Source organism: Gymnodraco acuticeps, unplaced genomic scaffold (assembly GCF_902827175.1).
Source record: "Gymnodraco acuticeps unplaced genomic scaffold, fGymAcu1.1, whole genome shotgun sequence".
NCBI lineage: Eukaryota > Metazoa > Chordata > Actinopteri > Perciformes > Bathydraconidae > Gymnodraco > Gymnodraco acuticeps.
Window position 1 is genome coordinate 283,530 of NW_022992021.1, and position 25,961 is coordinate 309,490.

Sequence of the window (25,961 nt, forward strand, 5' to 3'; positions counted from 1 at the left end):
ATCTGGTTAGTTACAATATCTATAATCGGGTATTAGGATGCTCAAGGTTTCTGATATATTTTCTTACAGTTTTAATGGTGCTTCGAGAAACTTCCTATGGGGGAACCGTAGTGATTTTTGGCCTTTACATGCACAAAAAAAGATATAACACACAGCAGACAGTCACAGAAAACAAACTACACTTTCACTGCACACACAGAGCTTTATGGAGAAATCTTGGCCCCATGAAAATACTTTTAAAAAAACGTTTTCATTTTAGTCCCATCCGTTTGTTTTTTTGTAGGCAATAACAGGACAAATGATATGATTCACAGTTTACATGTGTATATTAAATACTCAGTTACAGAACACATGGTCTACACAGACATTGCAATATATAAGATAGTTTTCAAATCTAAACTGCCAAGACGTTTCTTGTCTGAAAAGTTCCTGTGAAGTATGCAAAACATTTTCCAGACAATTTTTAAAAGGACAAAGAGTTGAGAAATGCATGCTGACTATTTCTAAACTGTTGTTTAACGGGTCGGATCCAGAAAATGTGACGTAACAAAGTTATAGCGTTCTCTGTAACACTGAATATAAGTGTATATAAAAACATGAACAGTCAAATGTAATCACATGAAGTCAATGTCTTACCTTTATTATTGGTAAGATAACACTTAATACATCCGTTGAATTATCACAGAATACATTTCATATGCTGGTAACGTGAAAGCCATCCCTCTGTCCTCAGGTACATATATGAAAGTGTCATTAATATGTATTAAATGTCAGCATGTCCCTTCTTTTTTTTGTTGAGAATTGTGACCGACACAAAATATTTGTTCATTTAGAAGTTTATTGGTTCACTTGGTGTTTACAAAAATCTATTATATAACATTTTTGCTCATTGAAATGCTGAAATATCTATATTTTCTAATTGAATACATGTGGTGGGTCCCCCTGCTTCCAAGATTTTAAGGCAGATTTGGTGGCATTAATGCTTCTTCAGAGGCTTTAAATCATGACCAGATGACACGAAGAACTTACAAATTGTGGACATGACATACATTTCAGTTATTATGGTGATGAATATCAGCTTTCCACAAGTATTGATTGGTAAGATATCAATATTATCCTTATCACTCAGGCTGTAAATGAAATAGAGAGAAGGAAGGTCTTCTCTGTGCACAGGCCTGATGATGTGAACTGAGGTGAGGGAGGAGGACTCACTGCTGATGATGATAAAGTGTTTCCAGGAGAAACTGCTCTCACAGTTTGGGAGTGTCGGTGGGAGCCAGCGGCGCTCTGCCCCTCAGGAATCGAGGTGGAAGTTCCCCGTTACCATCCAGTCCTGCAGAGACAACATCCAAGCTTCTGTTAGGATCTCATGGTCACAAAACAAACTTTACATTTCATTTAGCTGACACTTCTATCCAAAGCGACTTCAAATAAGTTGCATCAACCATGAAGATATGCTGCTGTGTCACTTAAAAACTAATAGAAACTTCAAAACATGGCAAATTGCAATCAGTGTCTTCATCTTCTACTAAATACATGTACATTTAATACCATTCATTACCATAATGAGGTACTTTTACTATACTTGATTACTCCACTTTCCACTCCAGGTAAACATTTACTTTTTACTCCAGTAAATGTATCTGACAGCTGGAGTTAATTTTCAGCTTCAAATGTTAAAAAACAAGGCATTGTATACATTTATAAAACTTGATACTGTAATGCAATTTAAACTGTCGAACAGTACTATTGTGCTTGACCTCTAGCTATAATATATGAATGGTCACTTTCAGAGAGTTGTAATATCAAACCCTACCAATTAATTTTACTTGGAGTGCATTTTGCTGTTACTGTACATTTGTAAACACTTTCAATAAGAGATTTTACTAAAGTTAAACATATGACTACTTTTCCCGCTACATCTCAAGCTGTCCCTCCTTCATTAAAGCCGCCCAACATTAAAGCCGCCCAACAAACCAAACCCTTCTCTGACCCCCGAGCTCTGAAATGTGATTCTCCACCTGTGATTGGACGAGGACTGTTTTTGGGATAGTGGACCAGCAGGGGGGGTGAAGCGTGTGAGGGAGAGAGGAGAGGGAGGCGGGGTGAACAGATGAGCAGACAGACAGCCAAATTGCGGCCGGGCTCACTGGATTAATAGCTTTCTTTTGGACATTTCCAAGCCGTAATCCTCTTCTGATAAGAACACAGCTGCTGACCTATCGACCTCTCTGCTCTTACAACCTAATAAATTGTGCCTTTAACTTGCGCATGCACGCACTCGCACACACATACACACACACACACACACACACACAGACATATTTTGTTACTTCAGATAATACTTTTTCATGCCCTTGATTTCCAGTACAAATCAAGTATCCCCAAATGAGTTGATTGGGCGAAGAGGTTGCCAAAGCCAAGAGTGAAGCACCGCTAGCTGGTGAGGATGGCCCAATTCCAATCCACCCCCTACACACTACCCCTCCGTTTGCGCGTTCGCGTGCCGGGTCCGCCACATTAAGTGCTGTTCCAAACCGAGTGTGGAGCATGGATGTATAATAAGAACTGGATACAGCGTCGGAGGCGGGGTCTCGTTATTTCCTATGAGAGCTGCTCATTTGCGCATGAGGACAAAATGGCCCAACTTTTGAGAGAGCGAAACGTCACAGATTACCCATCATGCCTAGCTGTCAGAGCAGAAGAAGCCGTATGTGCGCTCACAGAGCATGCGCCCCTTATGCCCCGCCCCCCGAGCTCCCACACTCGGCTTAGTAGAATGCTTGGTGTGGAGGGGGAGTGGGTTATCGAGCCCTCAAACAGCGAGTCTGCATCAAGCCCCCAAGAAGTGCGCCGGACTCCGATGAAAATATGAATTGTGTCCAAACGGCGGTACTACAATTTCCGTATCAGTCCGTGGCGTCACTGGGCCCAGAAAGACTTTTTCCCATTGACTAACATGGGGAAAAAGACGTCTGTAAATCAGCGGATCATTTTTTTTTTTTTAAACTAACCAGTATGAAAACATTTGTAGCCCTTATTATAATCATTAGGTCCTTAAAGTTGTACAATGCACTAAAAGCCGAATCTAGATTTATTTTCTGTCTCCATTAATTCTACTGAGTGGGAACTCCGGGGGCGGGGCTTAAGGGGCGCATGCTCTGTGAGAGCACATACGGGTTATTTTGCTCTGACAGCCAGGCATGATCTGTGACGTTTCGCTCTCTCAAAAGTTGGGCCATTTTGTCCTCATGCGCCAATGAGCAGCTCTCATAGGAAATAACGAGACCCCGCCTCCGACGCTGTATAGAGAGGCGAAGTCCCTCCCTTTCCGGTGGACCCCATGGGACCTTATTTCGGAAAAATTATGTATTGAAGTCAATGGAGAGAGAAAACGTATCTTTTGATCCCGTTTGAATTGTGCCATGAATTACACATATGATGTTTGTCAATCTTAAAAAATCATTTCCATGTCAAAAAAGTCACCGTTTTTCGTAACACTGTTGAAATATAAGACTATGACAAAATACGCAACTAGAAAGACTACAAATCCCAGAGTCGCGTAAGTGATGTCATAATTGTTAAATATAAGATAACTTTAACAAGATGCCTGTGTGCTTTGTACCAGGTTGTTATCATACCAGCAATGGGTCTTGCTCGTTCTTTCGCTTCCCGTCTGATGAAAGGACCAGGAGTGGCTGGCTGGATCAAGTTAGCTACCTAGCTAGTAGTAAGCACGTTAGTTAGTATTACAGCCTTAGCCTTGTCATTTTCATTAGCCTTAACATTAAGTAACCCAAAATGTTAAAACAGTAAAAGTAGTAGTCATATTTTGTGAACCCTTTGAAGAGTACTGTCACACCGGTGTGATCATTCTATAATACACCCGGGGGAGACATGCTAATGCTACATTAGCATCGGCGATCTTTTCTACTTCATGCTATCTGCACAAATGGTTAACATTGAACATTAAAAAGGTCAGGCAGTTCAGGGAGAATCGAAGGAAGGCAGGCAGCTTTGCATGACATTCTTCTGGACGTGTTAGCATGTCTCCCCCGGGGGCATCCGGGCTTAAACACAGGGTTGCCAACTCTCACGCATCTGGCGTGTGACACACGCTTTCACTCTCAATCTCACGCTCTCGCGCTGCCCAAACTATTCTCACGCCAAAAACAAGATGAACCGGCGATCGTTTTTGGTTGGTTATTTACAATGTTGAGTTGACAGCTGCTCAAGCTGTGGATCCGCTCCCTCCCCGCCCCCACCATTCTTAACAACGTTAGCAGACAGCAGAGCAGTGGGAGCCGACCCGTATCGCGCATGCGCAGATCTAAGATCCAGTAGAAATGATAAACAAGTAAAAGTCTGCTGCTTATTGTTCTACTCGGCCAAAATAGAGTCAAAGAGTATATGAGAGTGAGAGTGTGTTAATTAATATATTTGGCAGTATGAAGTAAGTCTGTAGATTTCTTTGTGTGTGTTTCATGTATAGGCCTCTCACGATAATTAATTTTGTTGGATACATTTTCCCGGAAATGATTGTGATAAACGATAATATTGTCGGCACCGTTGTATGACCATTTTAGACCACTGACATAATGATAATATATAATAATAATTCAAATACATCCTTTCAAACTGCTAGTCACATCCTCATGTAAATGGAAATTTATCGAGGTCAGAAAAGTTATCGAGTTCATTTTTATTTATCGTACGATAAGTCAATTAATTGCTTATCGCGACAGGCACACAATAAAACAGTGGAAACAAACATGTGTTTGACTTTCATTAGTGAATGAAATGTTGTACCCTTTATAGGCTGTGTCCAATATTGTGTATTTGTGTATATATATCGTATATATATATATATATATATATATATATATATATATATATATATGCTAAGGTCCCACTACTGACACGATAGCAGTCATTTAGTGCGCATATGTGTAATTAACCCCATGATATCAAAATCTCACTCCAGCCAGGTACCCAAAGTTGGCAACCCTGTTAAACAGTGTATTATAGAATGATCACACCGGTGTGACAGTACTCTTCAAAGGGTTCACGAAATATGACTACTACTCTTACTTTTTTACATTTTGGGTTACTTAGCTGGGTTAGCAGTTTGGGTTACTTACTGGCTACTAGCTATGTAGCTAACTTGATCCAGCCACTCCTGGGTTGCGTTCCGATCATCCAAAAATAAGCTCCTAAATTCTAACCCTATCTCCTATTCCTTGACCTCTGAGTGAAACGTCACGGGGTTAAGGGATAGTGGATAGGAGAATTCAAAAGGACTTAGGAGAAGAGACTGCGGTACTTTAGAGAATCCGAATGCACTTTTACTATCCGACGTGTTTATGATGCGCCAGCGGACGTCATGAATGTGCGTCTGCTGCTGTGGGGAAACTATGGAAACTACAGTTTTCTATACAGCGGACTACAACATGGATGTTCAATAAGAACGAGGGACTACAGTAAACTCATCTAGAGACTCTGCACCGTGCTCTGATGGTGTTGTTTTATGCTTTATGAACGTGGACAACAGAGAAACATATTCTTCATGACCAAAGTTGGAATTTAAATAAAAAAGGAAAGTGAAACGTATGCTCGTCGTCACCATCGCCCTCCGGTCCACATTAATACAAATGATCCCAATACGTATGATTGTACTATGAAAATATCTTAAAATCAATACAAATGTATTTATTATAAACGTTAGTCCTTAACATCTATCACTGTGTATATCACCATTCAAACATCTTTTAAAAGTTGAACAAACCCCACACAGCTCAGTAAAGACTGTGAAATGTTGACTTTATTTGATAATTTCAGTAAAAACTAACGTTCATATTTCTCTTTTTGATTATAATACTGATGAACGTTCAACACAAAGCACTTTGGCAACTTACCACATACGTTTTAAAATGCTTAATAAGCACCGTAACTTTCATGATATAATTTCTCCGTCATAATCGGTTGTTTTCGTGAACGGCCGACTGTTGAGTGACGGCAAATGCTGCGACTGCAATGCATTGTGGGGCAGCATTTTCTCCTCTCCTTTCGTCAAGGGAGGTCCAGTGGTTCCTAAGCTAAAGGAGGTTATAAAAGAAGTTTGAAACCTCCTTTCCTTTCATTTAGAGAATTGGAACGGCACTTAACATGGCTGCCACTGAGGGACTTCCGGGTCATTTCACTCCGTTAGGAAGGTTCCTAAGCTAAATGGACTATTGGAACGCAACCCTGGTCCTTTCATCAGACAGGAAGTGGTACTCCTGGTACTAAGCACACAGGCATCTTGTTAAAGTTTGTAGTCTTTCTAGTTGCGTATTTTTCATAGTCTTATATTTCAACAGTTTTACGACAAACTGTGACTTTTTTGACATGGAAATTATTTTTTTAAGATTGACAAACATCATATGTGTAATTCATGGCACAATTCAAACGGGATCGAAAGATAAGTTTTCTCTCGCCTCTCGTCTCTCGACTTCAATACATAATTTTTTACTAAATAAGGTCCCATGAGGTCCACCGGAAAGGGAGGGACTTCGCCTCTCTATCCAGTTCTTATTATACATCCACGGGGGGTTTCTCAATGTCGAGTAAAGCTGCTCCAGAGCCACTATTTCAAGCATACTACGTCATCGAGTGCCGCCGAAGGACTGTTCCAATGTCCAGCATACTTGGAATTCTACCGAGCCCGGCGTACTTCGTAGCGAAAAATTTCGAGGCTGCACCATGTGTAGACTCCGGTCTTAAAATCCCCACAATGCATTGCGCACGGACCAATTTCCCCAAATCTGTGGCGGAAAATGTAAGGTGGGGCCTCTCATATGACGCACACCTGCACACTTGCTCGCCTGTTCCACTCTTCGTTTTCCGAATGCCAGGAAGTATTCTTGCCTCGCTTCTGAAGCAAGTGACTCGGAAGACGTGCTACCAAGCAAGCGTCCTCGACATTGAGAAACACCCGAGGTCTGCATCGGTGCTGACTTCACGTGCTACCCTGCATGACCGGACTCAATGCTGTGCGTGCCCGTCAGGAAACAAGCTGTTTACTAACGGTACGTCCACACTACAGCTTTAGACGAATCTTCCACCGCTTCTCTGCCCATTGACTTTGAATTGGGATGCCGTCACTTTGCCTCGCTTTTCGCCGAACTGCATTGTGGGGGAGCGAAGCGAAGATTTCCAGGATTTGCAGGATTCAAAAGTTGAGCAATGTTCAACTTTTAAAGCTGAGCTGGAAGCGTCAGCCAATCAAATCCCGTTTATGCAAATCTGACAGTAGAAGCGCTAGCCAATCAAACCGCGTGTAAGCAGGAAGAACCAGACCGCAGTTCATTTCCTCATATTCCAAACGAGAAGTTGCGGTAGCAAATCACCCGGTTCTTTACGACCAGAACTATTAACGGGATACAAACCGGAGGAACCAGGCATGGAGGGAGGTGGCAGAGACAGTGGGTGAAACTGGTTGGTTTTCGCCTGTTTGGGGAGTTTATATATATATATATATATATATATTGCTCGCATAAAATCCCCGGGGTTTTTTGCTTTGTATGTCGGGGGCGGGAGATTCATGTGATTGGTTGTTGGTCGCGTTGCTCGCAAAAAATCCCCAAGCTTTCAGACACGCCCAGCTCCAAGCTTTTCAAGATTTTTTAAAAGCTGCTGTGTGGACGTACCGTAACGGCCCCTACACACGGCGGCGTGCGTTGCCGCTTGGCGGTGGCGTGTCTTGAGCTAGGGGAGTCAATGCGAGCAACGCGACCAACAACCAATCACATGAATGTCCCGCCCCGGACATACAAAGCAAAGCATTCATGCTACATCCATGCTGGCTAAATATACTGTCTATGCTTGCTAGCTGTCCATTCAAACGATGTACACTGGATATAAACTCCCCAAACAGGTGAAAACCTACCAGTTTCACCCACTTTCTCGGCCTCTACACACGGCGGCTTGCATTGCCGCTTCAACGCTTCTGCCCATTCACTTTGAATGGGGTGACGTCACAATTCGCCGAACTGCATTGTGGGAGCAAAGCGTAGCTTTTCTCGCGGTGCTCGCTGCAAAAGTAGAGCAATGTTCTACTTTTGCCGCCTCGACGGAGGCGTCAGCCAATCAAATCCCGCGTATGCAAATCGGACAGTACAAGCGCTAGCCAATCAAACCGCGTGTATGTTGGGAGAGCCAGACCGCAGTTATTTCCCATATGTCAAAAAATGGAGGAGAAATTATCGTGGCGGTACTATATGACCAGTCCCTCTTTACATACAGGGATACAAAACCGGAGGAGCCAGGCATGGGGGGAGGTGGCAGAGACAGTGGGTGAAACTGGTAGGTTTTCGCCTGTTTGGGGAGTTTATATCCAGTGTACTTAGTTTGAATGGACAGCTAGCAAGCATAGACAGTATATTTAGCCAGCATGGATGTAGCATGAATGCTTTGCTTTGCATGTCCGGGGCGGGACATTCATGTGATTGGTTGTTGGTCGCGTTGCTCGCATTGACTCCCCTAGCTCAAGACACGCCCACCGCCAAGCGGCAACGCACGCCGCCGTGTGTAGGCTCCGTCTCTGCCACCTCCCCCCATGCCTGGCTCCTCCGGTTTGTATCCCTGTATGTAAAGAGGGACTGGTCATATAGTACCGGGTGATTCCCTACCGCCACGATAATTTTCTCCTCCATTTTTTGACATATGGGAAATAACTGCGGTCTGGCTCTCCCAACATACACGCGGTTTGATTGGCTAGCGCTTGTACTGTCAAATTTGCATACGCGGGATTTGATTGGCTGACGCCTCCGTCAAGGCGGCAAAAGTAGAACATTGCTCTACTTTTGCAGCGAGCACCGCGAGAGAAGCTACGCTTTGCTCCCACAATGCAGTTCGGCGAATCGTGACGTCACCCCATTCAAAGTGAATGGGCAGAAGCGTTGAAGCGGCAACGCACGCTGCCGTGTGTAAGGGCCGTAACAGTTCCTGCAAACATTCACTGATAAACTGCGATGTTAACAAACTCATGATAACCTCATTTTTTTTTTTTTAGGATCACTGTGTTTAGTCTAGAAAAAGGTAAATGTGTGCATTTTATTATAAAGTTGTGTATATTTACAGATTGTTCCAAAAACTAAGAAGCTTATAAACATCAGGTTTCAAACTAAAAGAGCTTTACAAAAAAGTAACACGATTAAAGATGTTTGGAGTTTTATTTTAGTTATTAATTTACATTTGTTGTCAGAGATGCTGATTTGAAACCGTTGATACATACAGTTACGGCATTTCCTGTTTCTGACGAAAAGAGGGGAGTTTGTCCCAAAGCTTGCCGCTGTATTTACTCCCTCCATCTGACAGGAGGGAGCCTCGTTGAGCTGCGAGTGTCACTCCGTCACGGAGTGGGAGTGGGTAGGGTGTGATTTGGAATTGGGCCGATATCAGTGCAACAAGCCCAGTGCATTGTGGTTGTTGTAGTTTTTTAACTACATTTTAAACGTAGCTCTTTTCTACTATTCTGGATGTGCATTCACAATTTTACGAATGGTTTCTAATAAAAAATTCGGCCCTGTTTTAGGAAAAAAACGTCCAGCAGTTTAATACTTGAATGAATTTAGCCATTCTCCGTCATTGCATTTAGGGTAATTTCTGTAAAGTACCCATATTACTACTGTTCTTTTTTACTAGTGTTCGTTTCACTTTGTAGCCGGGTTAGTAAGAAATGTGCACTGCAAGCCCCCCACGCACACACTAAGCATGCACCCTATGTCTCCGTGCAGGTGAGGTACTTACATGTAGCTTAAGTGGTGACCCAGTGTGTTAGCCGCAGCCCCATCCATGCCCCTCTACCTCAAATAATCCCTCTCACTGCCATAATCCGTTAAGGAGCCCGCCACATCGGCAAAATCCTCCAGGACCAGGCTGGTGGAGTCCTCACCGGTGGGCAGCTCGGGGTCTGACGCCCAGGGGATGTGATGGCGGTCGTTCAGGGTGGTCTGGGGGTCTTCCAGGTGGGGGGTTCTTGGTCCCTGCAGGCTGGGCTGAAACTCGTCTGGATCTGAGGTCTCTGAGGACCGATAGGTCGGTGCTGGGTCTTCTCCCTGATGATGAAGATGCTCTTTGACCTCGCTGCCCTCGCTGCTCTGAGAGGAAGGGGCCAACACGTGGTAGAGGCTGGGCAGGCGGATGTCCAGCAGCATGCCACACTTGATGTATAGCTTGTCGTTGAGGTTGTAGAGCTTCTCGGCGATGTCGTGGCCCAGCATGACGGAGAAGATGCGGGAGATATAGCGATGCTTAGAAATCAAGAGGTAGAGGCGACGGCGACGCCACGAGATGTAGCGAGAGTCTTCTTCTGCTGTCATGGTCACCTGGGTGGCATTAATGAAAGACATTAATATCAAAGAGTTAAAGGCACCTAGTGGGGTTTTTGACCGCTAGCAGCTGGATTGAGCAGCATGTTAAGCTAGCAAACATGGACGTTAACATTGTCAAATTTTGATTAAAAAGCGAATTTAACACATATTTGCACACTTGTGGAGAGTTAGCTCCAAAGGTTGATACTACTTAACTGTCATTTACTAGGTAAAACTAGAGCCAACAGTTGGTTAGCTTAGCTTAGCATGAAGACTGAAAGCTGCTAGGTATAGTCCAAACTTTAGATCTGTTTAAGACAAGTGTACTAGAATTTAAATAGCTAGTTTACTAACAGCCACACAAAATGTTAACACGCAAAATACCCTAAGGCCAGATTCAATTAATTGTAGGGTTCATTCATGCTGGACCCAACAAAACAAAAAAAAGCCAAGCATTAACTATTTTCAGAATCTCAAATGTGTTTTTTAAGCTTTTCTTTGTAATATAAGTATGTTTGGGTTTTTTAGAATGTTTATCTGATTAAAAACTAGAGAGTAAACTGATTTATTGATAAGGACGATAACAGTTAAATGCAGCCATGTTTCTGGTTGTAGCCTACACCTCATTCATTAAAAATAAGCATAGCCTTTCTGTTTGAAAACCCTGACAGCTAACCCTCGAAGAACCTCTTCTCATCTTTAAGTATGCTAATCTAAGGATATGTGAATGGTAGAAGACAACTGCTTTGTTCATCTTATCAGTCTGTTGTACTGTACTGTACCCAATATACAAGCTGTTAATAAACTTTTCAATCAAAGTCATACACTGAGTCCGATACAACAAAAGACAACTTGATATCCACGTCTTTGTTTCTTGTTCCAAATCCTTCAATTACTGCCACATTCTAGATTTACAAACCCTCAAGTAAAGTAAACTTCCTGTACCTGAAACTTTCCCTCCTCGTTTGGTCTGAGAGACTCCCACTCTGGAGAGTCGAGGAACTGGTGGCGGTGGATGTAGTGCAGAAACTGACCCTCCAAAGATACATTGATCCTGAGGGAGAGAGACAGAAAGAAGGTTTAAAAGACAGAAGGGATTAGGAAGTAATAATGAAAGTTGAAGTCACTTTGCAAGTCAATCTTGGAATAAATATATCTGCCAAGGCCACTTCACTGAAGACTGCAGTTACAGTGGCTGAAAGTAAATAAGTTCATTTAGTAAAGTGCTATATTGACATTCTTGTACTTTACTATTTCCATTAAATACAATTGTATACTTCTATTCCAACTTTTGTGGAGGCAGACATTGTTTTCTTTTAAATTCACTACATGTAATTGACACTTAAACATTAAAACTAACTAACATATGATTCTGCCAAGATAAGGACATTGGGACATTCCTCCCGCTGAAGGAAGTTGTATTTAATAAAAGAATAACTTCCCGCAGAGTGAGATGATCCAGCACACTGAACATCAGCCTTCATGCATTACGTCATTAATGTGAGGCGAACATCAGTGAGAAAACGATCTGCTTCATGTCAATCACCTGACAACTACTGGAAAAAGGTCACTTATTCTTAAAAATAAAGCATTCTTTTTTTTTATTAAAGAGATAGCAGCTAGATTTAATGTGTGACTGACAGCTACAAAGGATACAAAGTCAATGACAAGTCTAACTGCAAGTCACTATAAACTATGCAATACAAAACCACAGTGTAGAAATACTCTGTCAACACTTAAAGGTAGTGTATGTAATTTTGGAGAAACCAGCTCGAGTGCGCTAGAATTTGAAAGTACACAACCGAAAAAAATCTGCCTCTTCCTTCAGACTTCCTTACAGAGCCCCTCCTCCAACACACACGAACGCGCACATGACCAATGAGGGCACGAGGTAAGTTTGTGCACAGATGGAAGGCTGACAGGCAGGTAGGCCATCCAGTTACTTTAGCCGGGCCGGCTCAGATGATTGGTCGTGCTTTTTACAGCGCCATGGCTTCCACAGATGAGATTTTTGTATGTATTTATTGTCAAAGCATTTAATGTATTCATTGCTATCGGGATGTTAAGAGCATTCCATGGAATATAACAAAAAGTGTTTCGGAAGTGAATTACATACCCCACCTTTAAAGTCTTTGGTAAATGGACTTATTTTCCACCACTGCTATAAACTAATAAAGGACATCTAAAATGCAAAGGATCATACATAGGGGTATTCTGTAATAAGAGGAATGCTTATTCGAGTGTTTCTTCACTATTTATAGCCTTTCTTTGTGGAAAAATATGTATTTAGACTCTTCAAAACAACGGGTGTTAATTAACAGCTATTACCCCAAATAGCACTTCTCTCTACAAGGAGTAGGGATTTACACTCTGGTGCTATAAATGTACTGCAGAGACTGTAGGCTACTTTGTTGAATGTACCCTAAAGCATGTGGAACGCTGTTGTTTCAGCAGTTTCATACAATATATGACCTATTTTCTTTCTACTCATTTACTCCCAACAACTTTTTCACCACACAAAAGGAAGGGTGAGTTGAAGGGATGTAAGCAATAATGGTGCTATTGAACATAAGTGAATTATATTGAGTAAGTCGGCCCCGATTTCCGGGAAGAAATTGCTGTTGTGTTTTTGAAACTGTTTGCGCTGTGTGCATATGTTAAATTATATTAAAGAGGCCTTTTTATGCATATTTTCAGGTTCATCTTTGTAGTGTCTCTACTGTGACATGTCTCCATGCTTTAATATTCAAAAAGCTCTTTATTTTTCTCATACTGCCTGGGCTGCAGCACTTCTTTTAACCCTCTGTCTGAAACCAGAGCCCTGTCTGCTCTGATTGGTTAGCTGGCCGGCTCTGTTGTGATTGGTCAACCGCTTAGAGATGTCCCGCCCCTTAGCCTATCACGTACAATGTGTAGGAGCGCTAGCAAATAGAAGTGTGACTGTTACATAGTGATGTCACTTTGTGTGGCCATGTACAGCATACCAAACAGGAGACTGGAAAGGGAAACTAAGAACAGATGTTGACTACATATCAGTAATGAAGATCTTTAAATATATTTACAAAATAAATGAGTTTGAACATGTTTTTTAAAGAGAAGCAGTCTGCATCCACTCCCTTCCTAAAGTACAAAGATACAATGTAACCAGCCGGCAGAGAGCAGAGGGACACACAGTGGTGAGTCACTGCCAAAAATACTCTGTTTACAACATTTCTCTTGTGCCGGCTCCAGGACTGTGAAATCTAATGCAGCTCTACTTTGAGGATGTTTGGATGAAGAGGATACATTTCCTGTGACAGTCACACTCTGCCAACTGCATGAAAGAGTCCAAAAAGAGGCTAGTTCTGCATTAGTCAGTAAAAAAGAAGATTTCCTAAAAACAGAAAGAAGTAGGATGAATTAAGACTAAGAAGTACTACAGTGTACACATATCTATTGTGCAAAATTATTATAGATACACCCTTTTGTCTGTTAAATGGAGTGACACTAAAACCTGCAACAACAACTAATAGCTGTGTCTAAAAAATGGCAAAGTAATACAAGTCTTCCTTATTAAAAAGGTTAAATAAAATACCCAATAACTGCTTTGGGAAGCTTTTGTACGTTTCTTTGAGTGTTTGGAAAAAGAGATGCTAAGAGGTTTACAAGTGCAATTTTGGGATACTTGAGTATTTCCATTTACCGCTGCTTCAACTCCATTATATCTAAGAGGGGAATCATTTACTTTTTGCTACACTGCATGTATGTGACGACGAGGGTTGGATCTCTACTTTACTTACAAAATATAGTCATGTTCTTAATGCATGAAGAAGAAATGGTTCATATACATTCATTATAATCTAATATAAATATGCGTTCTATTTTGACAATTAGGAGCCACGTGACAAAGAAAATGTTTTTTGCATGGTTTAACTTGTCATCTTGGTGCACTGTGACATCTCTGATAGGTGTGGTACTTTGATTTAAAACACTTTAAATTACCAATGCACATTATTTATTGTTATGAAGTTCTCAGCAGTTCCACTTTAGCGGAAGCGTTTTAGCATCTTGCAACTTATTGTTTTGTTATGACAAGCACAACTTTACTGATTAGTTTTACTCTCACTCTAAAATGTTATTTAAAGAAACCTGTACACTATCAGCTCAGCAGCAAACAGCAGACAGACACAGTGTAAGATTAGCTGGTGAACAAAGTGAAGCAAATAACATCTCAAGAGAGTTGGTGGAGACCAAAAACAGAGCTAAAAGAAACTGAATATTTGGCTTAAATTCATAGAGTAGCATAAACCATCCTTTTAAAATGTTATCAGGCCATTAAATTACTATCATCAGTTGGTTTCACTACCATTGTAATGTTTCAAGGGGCAAACTGCACCCACCAGCAGGCCAGAAGGTGCATAAGAAACATGATGAAAGGGTAGGAGTTTTGTCAGGTTTCACTTTTAGTTACACTACACTAGGGTAAGGCGCCAAAACGACGTGGTTGGTCCTAGGAAAAGATCATGATTCAGGTTCAAATAAGTGCAAAACTAGTCATGTAACTTATCTTATGTATGGGAGGTCTGATAAAATAACTCAACGTTGACTTCTTCACACAAACTCTGGTCTCATGGGTGAAAAGTAATGTATTGTTAAGAATTTGTATCAGTCTTCATACTATGTCAATCAACAAAATTCCTTCTTTGGTCCATTGACATTTACTACAGCCGTCCTTTGATTACCACCGTCCAGTGATTATATCGGTGAGCAACCAACTGAATGTATAATAACAAGCCTGAACCTACTTGTACTTGTAGGCCTCTGCTAACCAGATAACTGATAACAGCCATTTAAAGGACTGATATCATTCGAAGTAGGTGCTTAACAACACCTCAAAATGAATGCTAATGTCTGCCAGATGTAAGTGTAAGTAAGCAACTGTTTGCCAACACGTTCACTGTGTCAAAGTTGATAGAACTGATTTTGTGGTAAAAGCTTGTTTCCACTGCCTGTATCTAGCAAAACATTTTTATTGTAGGTTTAAGAAGTAGTGTTTTTTTTACATGTGTGGTGTTGCTACTTTTAACCAAGTGTTGTATTATGGTAGGGACATGTCTGGTGGTTTGCATTATGTAGTACAGGTGTGTAACACGTAATTCCCATATGCACACACACCTCCCAGACAGCAGAAAAGAGAGCTGGTCGATGGGCGTCTTTCCCTCCACAGCGTACGTCTCTCCTGCTTTCAGCTCCACCACCTTGCTCTCAAAGGCGCCTGCGATCTCCTGGAACACCTGGACCGGTACGCCCAGCGGCAGGTACACCGCCTGGTAGAGGGAGGTCATCTCCTCGCTGCGTATCCCCTCCTGGTGCAGCCGGTACAGCAGGTGGCAGATCTGACCCAGGCAAGCCAGCAGCAGGAGGAGGTTCCAGGTGAAAACGTCCAGGCCGCACATCGTCATCCAGCCCCACAGGGTCAGGCACCCGAAGGCTGGAGTCAGGAAGCCGAAGATGAAGAGGCACCCGTAGGCCCCGCTGCCACCCATGTAGCCCAGGACCAGCATGGTGTTGCCCAAATGGTAGATGGCTCCCTCTGTTTTGTTGGTCCAGCCATCGCAGAGAGGAGGGAAGAACAAGCTCTCCAGCAGAGTCAAGTTGCTCATGTTTGTCTTCAAAATGACAAGCTGAGGAGAGGCTTCTGATGCACCAAACTAAAACAGTAAATTCAACTTCTCGTCCAATGAACTCTGGTGCTATTTATGTCCCGTCAACATGTAGAAGTAGATGTTTTGTTTGTGAAAAAAAAAAAAATGCCGACAGGAGAATGTCAGAAGTGTGCTCCCTTGGCGTGCCGTGGAAAATTCCTCAATGTGAAGAAGTTCTCACGGCTCTGTTATCGAAACACAGCTGGAATGGGTTTCTTCTGATTCTCTCATTATCCCTTCCTCTCCTCAGTCTTTCCCTCCCGAGTTTTCCTGACGTCTCCCTCGCTCTGGCTATTTCTCTCAGCCACGGGCCTGCAATGTCGAGCCAACAGCTGGAAGAGAAGGGATAAGGGAGGGTGGGCGTTGATATGGGCCCTAGAAGGATAACCATGTTTGGAATTGAAACCCAAGGAGGAGAGAGTGGTGGACAGAAAGCAGGCCTGCTACTTAACATAACAGAACGAGAGGGGGAGAGAGAGGCAGGAAACGGGAGAGAGGACAGGGACTATAACAAATATCTGTGACAGGGACTCAGTGGTACATACAAAAAACTGCTCTTACTTTGCCTGAACTTTGAGTCCAGTCTTCTGTCAGGAGAGCAGCTCGTCAGAGCATATTTAGAGACACGGAAACAAGTAGGATGATTGCACAGGTCAGATTTCAGGTGGGCCTATAAACACCAACACCCCTCCCATATCATGCTCTGCCCTCAGCCAGGACCACTCTCCTCTCTTTTAAATACATACATTTGAAATTCAGCAAACAACTTTTTAAAGAGGCCCAATTATTCTTTTTGGGTTATTCCCTTTCCTGTAGTGTGTTATATAGGTTTGTGTGCATGTAAATGGTCTGCAAAGGCTAAAATCCCCACCAGGAGTTTTTTTCCCACTCACTGCCCCCTTGTTTACTTCTGTAACATTATGTAACACTTGTGCTTCTATTGTCTAGCGCTCCAACACATCATACTCGATAGGCTTAGGGACGGGACATCTCTTGACCAATCACAGAGCTGGCCAGCTAGCCAGATCAGAGTGGGCTCTGGTTTCAGACAGAGGGTGAAAAGGTGTCAAGTTTCACTGTCAAAACAGTTTGACAAGCAGACAAAATGATCTAGAATACTTGATACCCTAACCCTACTAAAAAGCCTAACAATTCCAGGGAAATACAATTACCCTTGTAATACATTGGCTGGCATTAAGAGGATAAACAGTTACTGTAAACGCTACTGCAGAGTTGCTGTAGCTTAGCATTTCCAGCTGGATTTTTGGAAGTGTCCAACTAGATGTCCACTATCAGGCACACTTCAGCAACACTGACCCACTACAGGGGAAGAATGCAGATATGCCAAGTATTGACTTTGCAGGGGTAGAAGTTATTTTAGGCCTAAGTGCATACCGGGGACAGCAACTGGGGGGGGGGGGAAGCTTTGGCTGAGAGAAAGGAACGCCAATACAGAAACCAAGAATACATTTGCAAGTGCATTAAATCGACATTAAAACTTGACAACCCGTCTTGTTGCATAGGACTTTTATTCAACATATAGAATTTTAGACAGACATTTTTCAAATTCAGAAAACTGTTTAAAAAACGATCACAGAAAGACAATCGAGCCACCAGAGCTGAAGCGCAGCGTCACATTTCCCCTCCAGTCGAGGTATAAATAAGGAGGGGGTGGGAAAGAAGAGGGGAACACCCAGGGTCGTCTTGCACAGCAACACACTGCAGGAGAAAAAACAAAAAAGCTATGATTAAAAGCATAAACAACCTTCAGTGTTTGCAAATGTATAAAAGGCTTATAATAAACCCAGAGATCAGAGCAAACACTGGTTGTACATTCAGTGAAAAACATGTTTAATGATTTAGCTGTGTGGCATAATTTCTAAGTAGTATTTCTTCCAGCCTAGTGCTTCAACGTTCTGCAAGAGCGAGTGAACATAAACGCGATGCCAGCCTGCCAATTGAGCTGCTGAAATGTGAAGCGAGCCGCACAGCTGCAGGCATGTTTCATGTGTGGTCACGCAAGCACACAAGACAGTTGCTCCATTTCCCCCTTCATCCTCACACACCTCGCAGCACACTCATTACATGATTTTCTAGTTTGACACTGCAGTACGTGCAAAACAATGGAAGAAATCAGCATTAGCCAGGAGACAAAGAAAAGAGGAAACTTGACACTGTAAAGCCTAGTGAATACAATGGCTTCATTAGTGCTACTATTTGGAGTTAATTAAATTAAGTTGGGCATTTACATGGCTCACAAAATGGCAGATGCTCACTTCCACCAGACTGATTTGATTCAAGTTGACCACTTCGAGCAATATAACTATTATCAAAGCACTTATATACTAACAAAGGACTGGCTTACCTAAAGCCAGTTGAGTAGCACTTGAAATGTTTTTGCTCTATGAAACCTGATGTACTTATACGAGTATATAGAATTACCAAGCTAGTACCACTACATGTTTTTAAAGCTCGGTTGGATGCTACAAAATCAGATGCTATTGGTACCTGTACATGTGGTTAAATATGTAAATTGTAATCCCTGTACATTTTGCTGTATGATGTCCTTTTGTTTGTTCATGTTTTTATGTCTTCTTGTGGAACCTACTGCTGCAGGTCTCCCTTGAAAAAGAGATCATTGATCTCAATGGGATCTTACCTGGATAAATAAAGGTTTTTGAATTGAATTGATTCTGTTTTCTTCAAGTTTGTATTTTGTTGGTCGAACGCACTTATTGTAAGTCGCTTTGTATAAAAGCGTCCAGCTAAATGTAATGTAACCTAAAGTGATCAAGCTACATTTGGCAGCAGTGTGCCATCAGTACAGTCTAATGCAACAACAACAAAAAACAGGACTGTACAAGTTCTGTTGGGTATATTTTTGAAGCATCTAATGAAATGGAGACAATATATAAAGTTTAGAGGTCACACAAAGCAGATTTTTTTATAATTGCATCTTTTAGATTTACCAAACGTTGCGTTCACTGTGTGCATCACAGCCATTGATTCACTTTTAAGTGTTGCATTTCTTTTTCAGACTTTAAGCAGCCAGTTTGAAACAAATGAGGGTCAGGTTGTGTTTTGAAGGCCTGTATGGCCTGCAGGAAGTCTCATTAGTATCATAACAAAAAGGTAATTGAGGTGAACCGTTCATTAATGCAGCGTTTGCACTACTGCAAATATCTCCATTCTACTTTTAGCCATGCTGCTGCGTCTTAAGAACAGAAAACACAATTGACTCTGGACGTTTATGGTGAATGTTCCCACATAAAAGCACATGTATTCACCTGACAACACAATCATTCTCAAATGATACTCGATTATAATGACTGCACTGGTGTTCTAGTCTGTCTTGAACACAAAGGTGAATCGGTGACAGCTCAGGTTTACAATGAGCCCAGCAGGAAGAATTATACTTGCAAATAAGTTGATAAACATGCAGTTTTGATGCTTACCACACACACAAAATGTAGTAGTTATATCTTGAATCCAAGAGCCCCTCATGCAGTCCTTGTGTGCATCGATCAGCTCAGTGCAGCTTTCCGCTCCCTTCTCAATGATGCTGCAGGAAAATCAAAAACTTAAATTAAGAAATGTTTTGTTACAGAGAGAGAGAGAGAAGCGGTTTCATTCTTTGGACAGTTACTTACCAAGCATCTCTGACTTGCTTAGTCTCTGGACAAGCACAGCATGCCTTTCAGAGGCTTCTTCTGCTCAGGGGCCTCGGTCACAGCAGGAGCCTCCAGGCTGGCAGCAGACCCGGTCGACATCTTCAGGCTGAAAACTATAAAATGTATAGTTATCAGATGCTTTTAATACCTTGGGCAGCAGACTTGAAACGAAGGCACTGACATTAGAGAACAGTGTTTTCACTTTGATGTTGTTCCTGGGGCTAGAACTACTTTCTAAAGAAAACAGACAAGCCCCTTGTCAATTCACAGAGGCTGACCTTCAGGATAGGCAGAAGGAGCTAAAAGGCATTAGATCTAAATCTAAAGTTTGACATTTAATAGAAAAACAGCTATTAAATAAATGTTTAGCCACAATAAAATGGTCTTGGACAAGGTGTAATGTTACATACAACCCAACTAAGTATGCTAGGTCTCCCTGTACAAAAGACTGCTTTTCGTTTTCCACATTTAAATCAGTGATGTGCATTGTATTGCTGAATCAGTTAGGACAGAAGGTTGGACATAAAGTATTATATCAAATGTGTGAACAATAATAAAGTTGCTCCATATATCCGTTTTAATCATTGCAGAGCTGCATATTACTTACGTTTTGCAATTATGTAAAGCATAGTGGAACCAGGAAAACTATTTAGCAACCAACAATTCAAAGAAATTATAAAACCAATCCACAAAGAAAGTACAGAGCAAGATTATGCACTCTGCTTAACTAGTATTTGGAAGAACAAAAAAGTGGATTCAAACAAAAGTAGGTAATGATTAATAATGTTTGAAAGCCCTTAAGTGACACTGAAGGGTTGGACTGATGTAACGTTAGCTTAGATGACAGCATCAGCACAAATGCAGCACAAAACACGTGCATTTTGAAATGATAAAAAACCTCTATGATACGTTCAAGTAGAGGAAACACCTGGACAGAAACATCATGTGATTTGCTGTACAGCTTTAGCCACAGACAGCATAAAATGGCTTTAAGAGACATTGCATAACGTTCAGTTGCTAACGGCTGCTAACACACACGTTTATGTAATGCGGTGTCATGGCGGATAAATAATGCATTTAAGGTAACAGAAAGCGTAGTGTATAAGTTAAAACAACAGCTGGGAGATCTTCGTCATGTTACTTACTTGTATGGAGGCAGGAGGCTCAAGTTAACAGATGATTTCACCTTCAAAAAGAAAGTAACACGATGGTAGAAGGCTCACGTGTTCGCTTTTTATACAAAGTCACGTGATTAAAACCGGCTGCTAGAGGCTTCTGGGAAATGTAGAAATATTCTGTCACAACGGCTGGAAGAGAGTTAAGAGCTAATAATGAAGCAAAACATGCCTCGACAGAAGTCCAGAGCATATGTTTATATATATATACACATATATACAAGGTACGTTTTTAAATATTACGTTTTATTGTGATTCCTTACGAGAAATGCTGTTTTCTTGGCGCATAAAAGTTTATTTTTTACCTTAATGAAAACAATTAAAAAAGTCAAATAATGTTAGCTAAACTAGCTTAAAGCTAACATTAATAAACTAAAGTTATTCATTTCTCAAACTCCTTTTTTTGGTGGAACTATTTCATATATTTATCCCTTTTGAAAGTGAATCAGTTAATCACCAGTTTCCTTATTCTATTAAACATGAATCTCAAATTGGTTTAATTTATTCGTCTAAGTGGGTTATAAAAAAGTGAGCCTACAGTAAAGCTAATGTTGTAATTTTTGTTAACAAATGATGGACAGGACATTACAATATAGTAGAAATAACCACAAAATAATTGTAGTCAAACAAAAAATGTAATTTACAGTTTAAAAGACTACATCTGTACAACTCAATACAAATAAACAGAAATGACTTATGATGTGGATTTACAGAATTGATATCAAAATATGTAAATGTTTAAGTGCGTTTACATTGTTTTGATAGAAGAAACATATAAAGAACAATATGAGAGAATTAACATCAGCTACATCACATACATACAAAGGCTGCACGATATATCGTGTCGTGACGATAATCGCGTTATGCGCATGCGCGATATTCATATACTTTTTTTTAAATTCTTTTTTTTAGGACGTCCGATATTAAGTAGGCAAATTAATTCAAACACGTCATGTTAACATTATTTTGCTGCTTGCTACAAAAGGAAAACGTGTGCGGCTCTCATGTCAGGGGTACTTGAGTGAGTGACATGCAGGCTCTGCATGCACAGCAAACCACCATCACAATCATTCTTGATCAGATCACAGCAGGATAACCGAGCTAGCTCAGCTTGTTGCTCTGATAACTTTAGATCCAGAAGTCCGTGACTAAAATCCTTCATCCGGTTAAATATTATTTAAAAAAAATACCAATTGTATAGCATGAAAGTTCAAGAAAGGATGGTTTGCGGACAAAAAACACTGTCTTTTCTTAAATTCCTGTATTTTTTCACATCGCAATATATATCGCACGGGAAGAAAATATCGCAATGTCAGTTTTTTCCAATATCGTGCAGCCCTAATTAAATACTGCTGTTTTGCAGCTACTTTGGCATCCTGTGATGTAAAATGTATTTACTGGTGGGAAGAACATATACACTTCAGTGGCTTGGGAGTTAATACTTATTACTGCCCTATAATACTGAATAAATGTGTTTTTTCACATGTCTACTGGGTCTACAGTGCGTCAGTAAAGCAAAGCAGTGCGTAAGCAGGGGCACTGAGTCACTTATAGTTTGAGGGCCAGCTGTGTGCTAGATAAATGAGCAGCTAAACATATTATTCATTTTCTCAATCCTGTGTGATGGATATGCACCTCCAATCGAAACATACGCAGTCTTTCCACAGGAGTTGAATCCATATAGTTTGGTAAATGCTAATTATACAAGAGGCAATTAAATACCTTTTTGTTTTTGTGTCTGGAACGTTTGGCACCTGGAGAGGACCACGTGAAAGTCCTGATCGTCTGCCATCTCCTCTTCCTGTGTGCATAAAGCAGCGCCAAGGAGAGAAAAAAGTGTAAGCACCCTTTGTCTATTTGTATTTAATCAGAGTAGGATATGCAGCTAATACATAATCTCCCATGTACTGTATACTCTAACAAGCGAGAACCTATAAGAAACAAAAAACTCCAAAGCAATGTAAGGCAGTGCTCAAAACTAATTTTTACTGGATCGCATCGTAGCTTATGTGATAAAGGATTGTGACGAGGACAAAGATAAAAGAGACTTTATTTTTCATCTAGCTATACACAGGGCAGTACATAGAGGACTTACATCGTGTTTCCCTGTCCTGGTGGAAAACAAAATAATGATCAAATTACCATAAAGTGCAAAACAACAGCATACAAAAACGGCTGAGAAACATATAAGACGCAATATTAGAAAAATCTAAATATAATTAGAGTAGATACATGTGAAGTCATCCGAGGATATTTTTGTGGTCAGGAACAAAAAGTCTGCATCTACGTTTTTTGCAAAGAACAAAGCAAAAAACCCATGCTTAGCAACACGGACACGTCACTTATTTTGGTTATTGAGTACCACTTTACCGGATCAGCTATGTTCTTAAGAGACTTGAATATTGATTTATTGGTTTGAACCTATGGTTTGAACACTTACATTGAGAGTATATAAATATGTTTCTGACATGTGCTACCTCTTGTGGTCGTGTAAGTAATAACATATTTTTAACCAGGAGGACCACAATTGTTTCCTAACCTTACCAATGAGCAGTGGCGTTTTTATATGTACAAAAGTGGTGGGGCACAAAAAACTTAGATGTCTATAAGCTTCTGCAGTGAGGTTCATGGCTGGTGAGGCACTGGCACTGACTCTTCAGGTTTACAAATATTATATTTTGATTTAGGTCAAAATATAATATTTGTAAACCTGAAGAGTCAGAAGCTTTTTTAGTCTGATGCTTCTATTAATTTTGAAACAGTTCAAAAAAGTAATTTTTATTTCATTTACATATTGAATTGTTCTCTCTTAGTCTTACCTTGACTGAAGATTAAGTCCATTTGCCTATCCTTCTGGACAAAAATCTCTATTACTTTTTTGTAAAGTCCTCCTTATCTTCTTGTAGTTTCAAAAGTCTATCATAAATCTGATCTAATCAATAGATTTATGATTAGAAAATTATAAAAGTAGGGTAGACATGTGGATATTATCCGGCTGAACAAAACGTGCATTTATCTAACAGGTTTGTTTCCCACAGATCTTATTTGGAGCTATTTTCTAAAATCCTATGGAGAAATCTCATTGCTTTTTTGTCTAGGGAAGCCATGCGCAGCTTACTTCCGGGTTTTAGGACGCCTCACTGCAGCTCTCTCTCCTCCTCTTCACACACCACACTTTTCGCGGCACACGTACTTACAGCCAATCAGCTCTGAATGATGTGAGATGACGTATGGTGGGGATGGCAGCACTATGCCCCTATGGTCATTATTTTTTGCCACACACATTAAATAGGAAAATACTCTGAGCATGCGCAGTGTAGTTTTTACAGTCACCGTTCACTTAGACAGTGAGAGGGAGGGGCAGGATCGGGTTTTGTCCCACATGGCTCTAAACAGCTCAATAGGCACACACTGTAGACACTAATTAGAAGAACACAGACTAAAACAGCAATGTACAGACGAATCAGATGATTAAACACGATCTTAAAATATATTTTATATATTTATATTTTTTTTTTGATAATCATTATTTTTAATACTTTCTGCTGACACTAGGTGGGCTTTGCCCCTAATGACCCGTCGCCACTGCCAATGAGTGTTTTTGTCTCTTTGCCTAACCAGACCATAACCGTATCAGAAAACACTTAATTCATAGTTTTTTAAAAGACCAGGAAACCGTTATTTAGGAAGGCAATGAAAAACCAACCTTTTTGTTAATTTGTTGTCATTCTGTGGTTGCAAATTGAGCAATGCACCTTGGATTTATTTGTAACAAGTACCTGAATTAAATCTAGAATAGATATGTTATACAACAATTGACTAAACCCCTTAATCCTCTTCAGCGTCACTATGGCCTGAAGACTATTTCCCAAAGACTCTGAACGGTAAACAAAACCATGCCAGTGAATTTGATGTGAATATAAGTGGGATGCATTCGTGTCATATTTTATAAATTAAAGATATCTTTTCAAACTCTCCCTCACAGTATGAGACACATCTCATGCACTAAACTTGCAGTAATGCACCTTACTGCCATGAACCCTCAGTTAATCCCTCCGTTAATCCTTGCCCCTACATCCTTCTATTTTCATTTTTCAAACATTGCTGCAATATCCAGTTCAGGTTATGATCCTAAAATCAGGACGACATCTAACATACATTTTCATTACCATATTCTCAATAAATCAGTAGTGGCTCCTGAATAAAACATCAAAGAAATGGTAGAAATGTGGCCATCAAAACTTCACAGAGCCACATGTACATCTTAAATGGTCTTGTTGTGTTTGACCTGAAGTCCAAATACCCCAAAATATTTTCATTTACAATTGGACAATTTCAGTGTCTGAAAACAGAGAACATTGAACACTTGTCACTGCTTCTGCCGGGATGCTGCTCTGTTGAAAGATTGTCAAAATAATTGCCAATTATTATTCTGTCGATTTTTCATCTTATCTTTTCCGCTCTACTTGGAATGATTTATTTCAGCTGCTGTTTGTTGTTGTGGTTCTGATGTGAACAGTGTAAACAAACAACACAGGAGCTGGCTGAGAGCAGCGAACATATCTACAGCATCAGGTAACAAGGCACCGTGTTTAATTACATCCTGCTAGAGATGGCCCATCCTGAACTTAACCCTGCCCATGCTGCCAGATGTCGGGGTCACATGGCAATAACTGTGATCCCCTCCCCACGCACACCCCCACGTACACCCTCACACACACACACGCACACCACACGACACACACCTGCCACACACGCACACACACACACACACACACCTGACACACACACACACACACACCTGACACACACACGCACACACACACACCTGACACACACCTCACACACACACACACCTGACTCACACACACACCTGACACACCGCACACCCCCACGTACACCCTCACACACACGCACACGCACACACACACACGCACACACACATGCATTGTGTTCAGTATTAATGTGAGCTCGGCCTTACCCTCTTGACATGGCTTGATTCATGTGGGGATTGAGACACAGTCATGAATAGTTGATGATCGGGAGAAAAGAAAAGACGTGGAGCGGGTGAGGTGGGGG

General features: G+C 41.1%; 3 protein-coding genes across 4 annotated transcripts in view; 1 reads left to right on the top strand and 2 right to left on the bottom strand.

Annotated features, from left to right (window-relative positions):
- Positions 1-182: 182 nt before the first annotated feature.
- popdc2 (popeye domain containing 2) lies at positions 183-16,373 on the bottom strand. 2 transcript variants are annotated; one of them, XR_004567579.1, is made up of 4 exons: positions 15,507-16,369; positions 11,298-11,406; positions 9,790-10,367; positions 183-1,333 (listed from the first exon to the last, which is right to left on the bottom strand). XR_004567579.1 is itself a non-coding variant. In XM_034201490.1 (4 exons), the coding sequence occupies exons 1-4, from the start codon at positions 15,992-15,994 to the stop codon at positions 1,251-1,253; spliced, it is 1,113 nt and encodes a 370-aa protein (XP_034057381.1). In that variant the 5' UTR covers positions 15,995-16,373; the 3' UTR covers positions 183-1,250. The 2 variants fall into 2 exon arrangements, 1 of the variants encoding a protein (XP_034057381.1); XM_034201490.1 differs by having other exon boundaries at positions 9,935-10,367; positions 15,507-16,373.
- A 3,139-nt stretch (positions 16,374-19,512) lies between these two features.
- Positions 19,513-19,806, bottom strand: LOC117536560 (cytochrome c oxidase copper chaperone). The gene is given in 4 exon segments (XM_034201485.1): positions 19,513-19,533; positions 19,535-19,598; positions 19,687-19,733; positions 19,735-19,806. Coding segments are annotated over 4 exon segments (204 nt in total).
- A 1,207-nt stretch (positions 19,807-21,013) lies between these two features.
- Positions 21,014-25,961, top strand: part of hcn5 (hyperpolarization activated cyclic nucleotide-gated potassium channel 5) — a 20,702-nt gene continuing 15,754 nt past the window's right edge. The window contains exons 1-2 of the mRNA XM_034201483.1: positions 21,014-21,106; positions 22,643-22,720. Coding sequence (XP_034057374.1) covers positions 21,039-21,106; positions 22,643-22,720 — 146 coding nt within the window. The 5' untranslated portion in view covers positions 21,014-21,038. The remainder of the gene's footprint in view (positions 21,107-22,642; positions 22,721-25,961) is intronic.

Coding starts and splice junctions, on each gene's coding strand:
- popdc2 (XM_034201490.1), bottom strand. CDS start 15,994: ATGAGCAACTTGACTCTGCTGGAGAGCTTGTTCTTCCCTCCTCTCTGC. Junction 11,407..15,506: donor TCTTTTCTGCTGTCTGGGAG/GTGTGTGTGCAT, acceptor TCTCTCCCTCAG/GATCAATGTATCTTTGGAGG. Junction 1,334..9,934: donor AGACCCCGAGCTGCCCACCG/GTGAGGACTCCA, acceptor TTGTCTCTGCAG/GACTGGATGGTAACGGGGAA.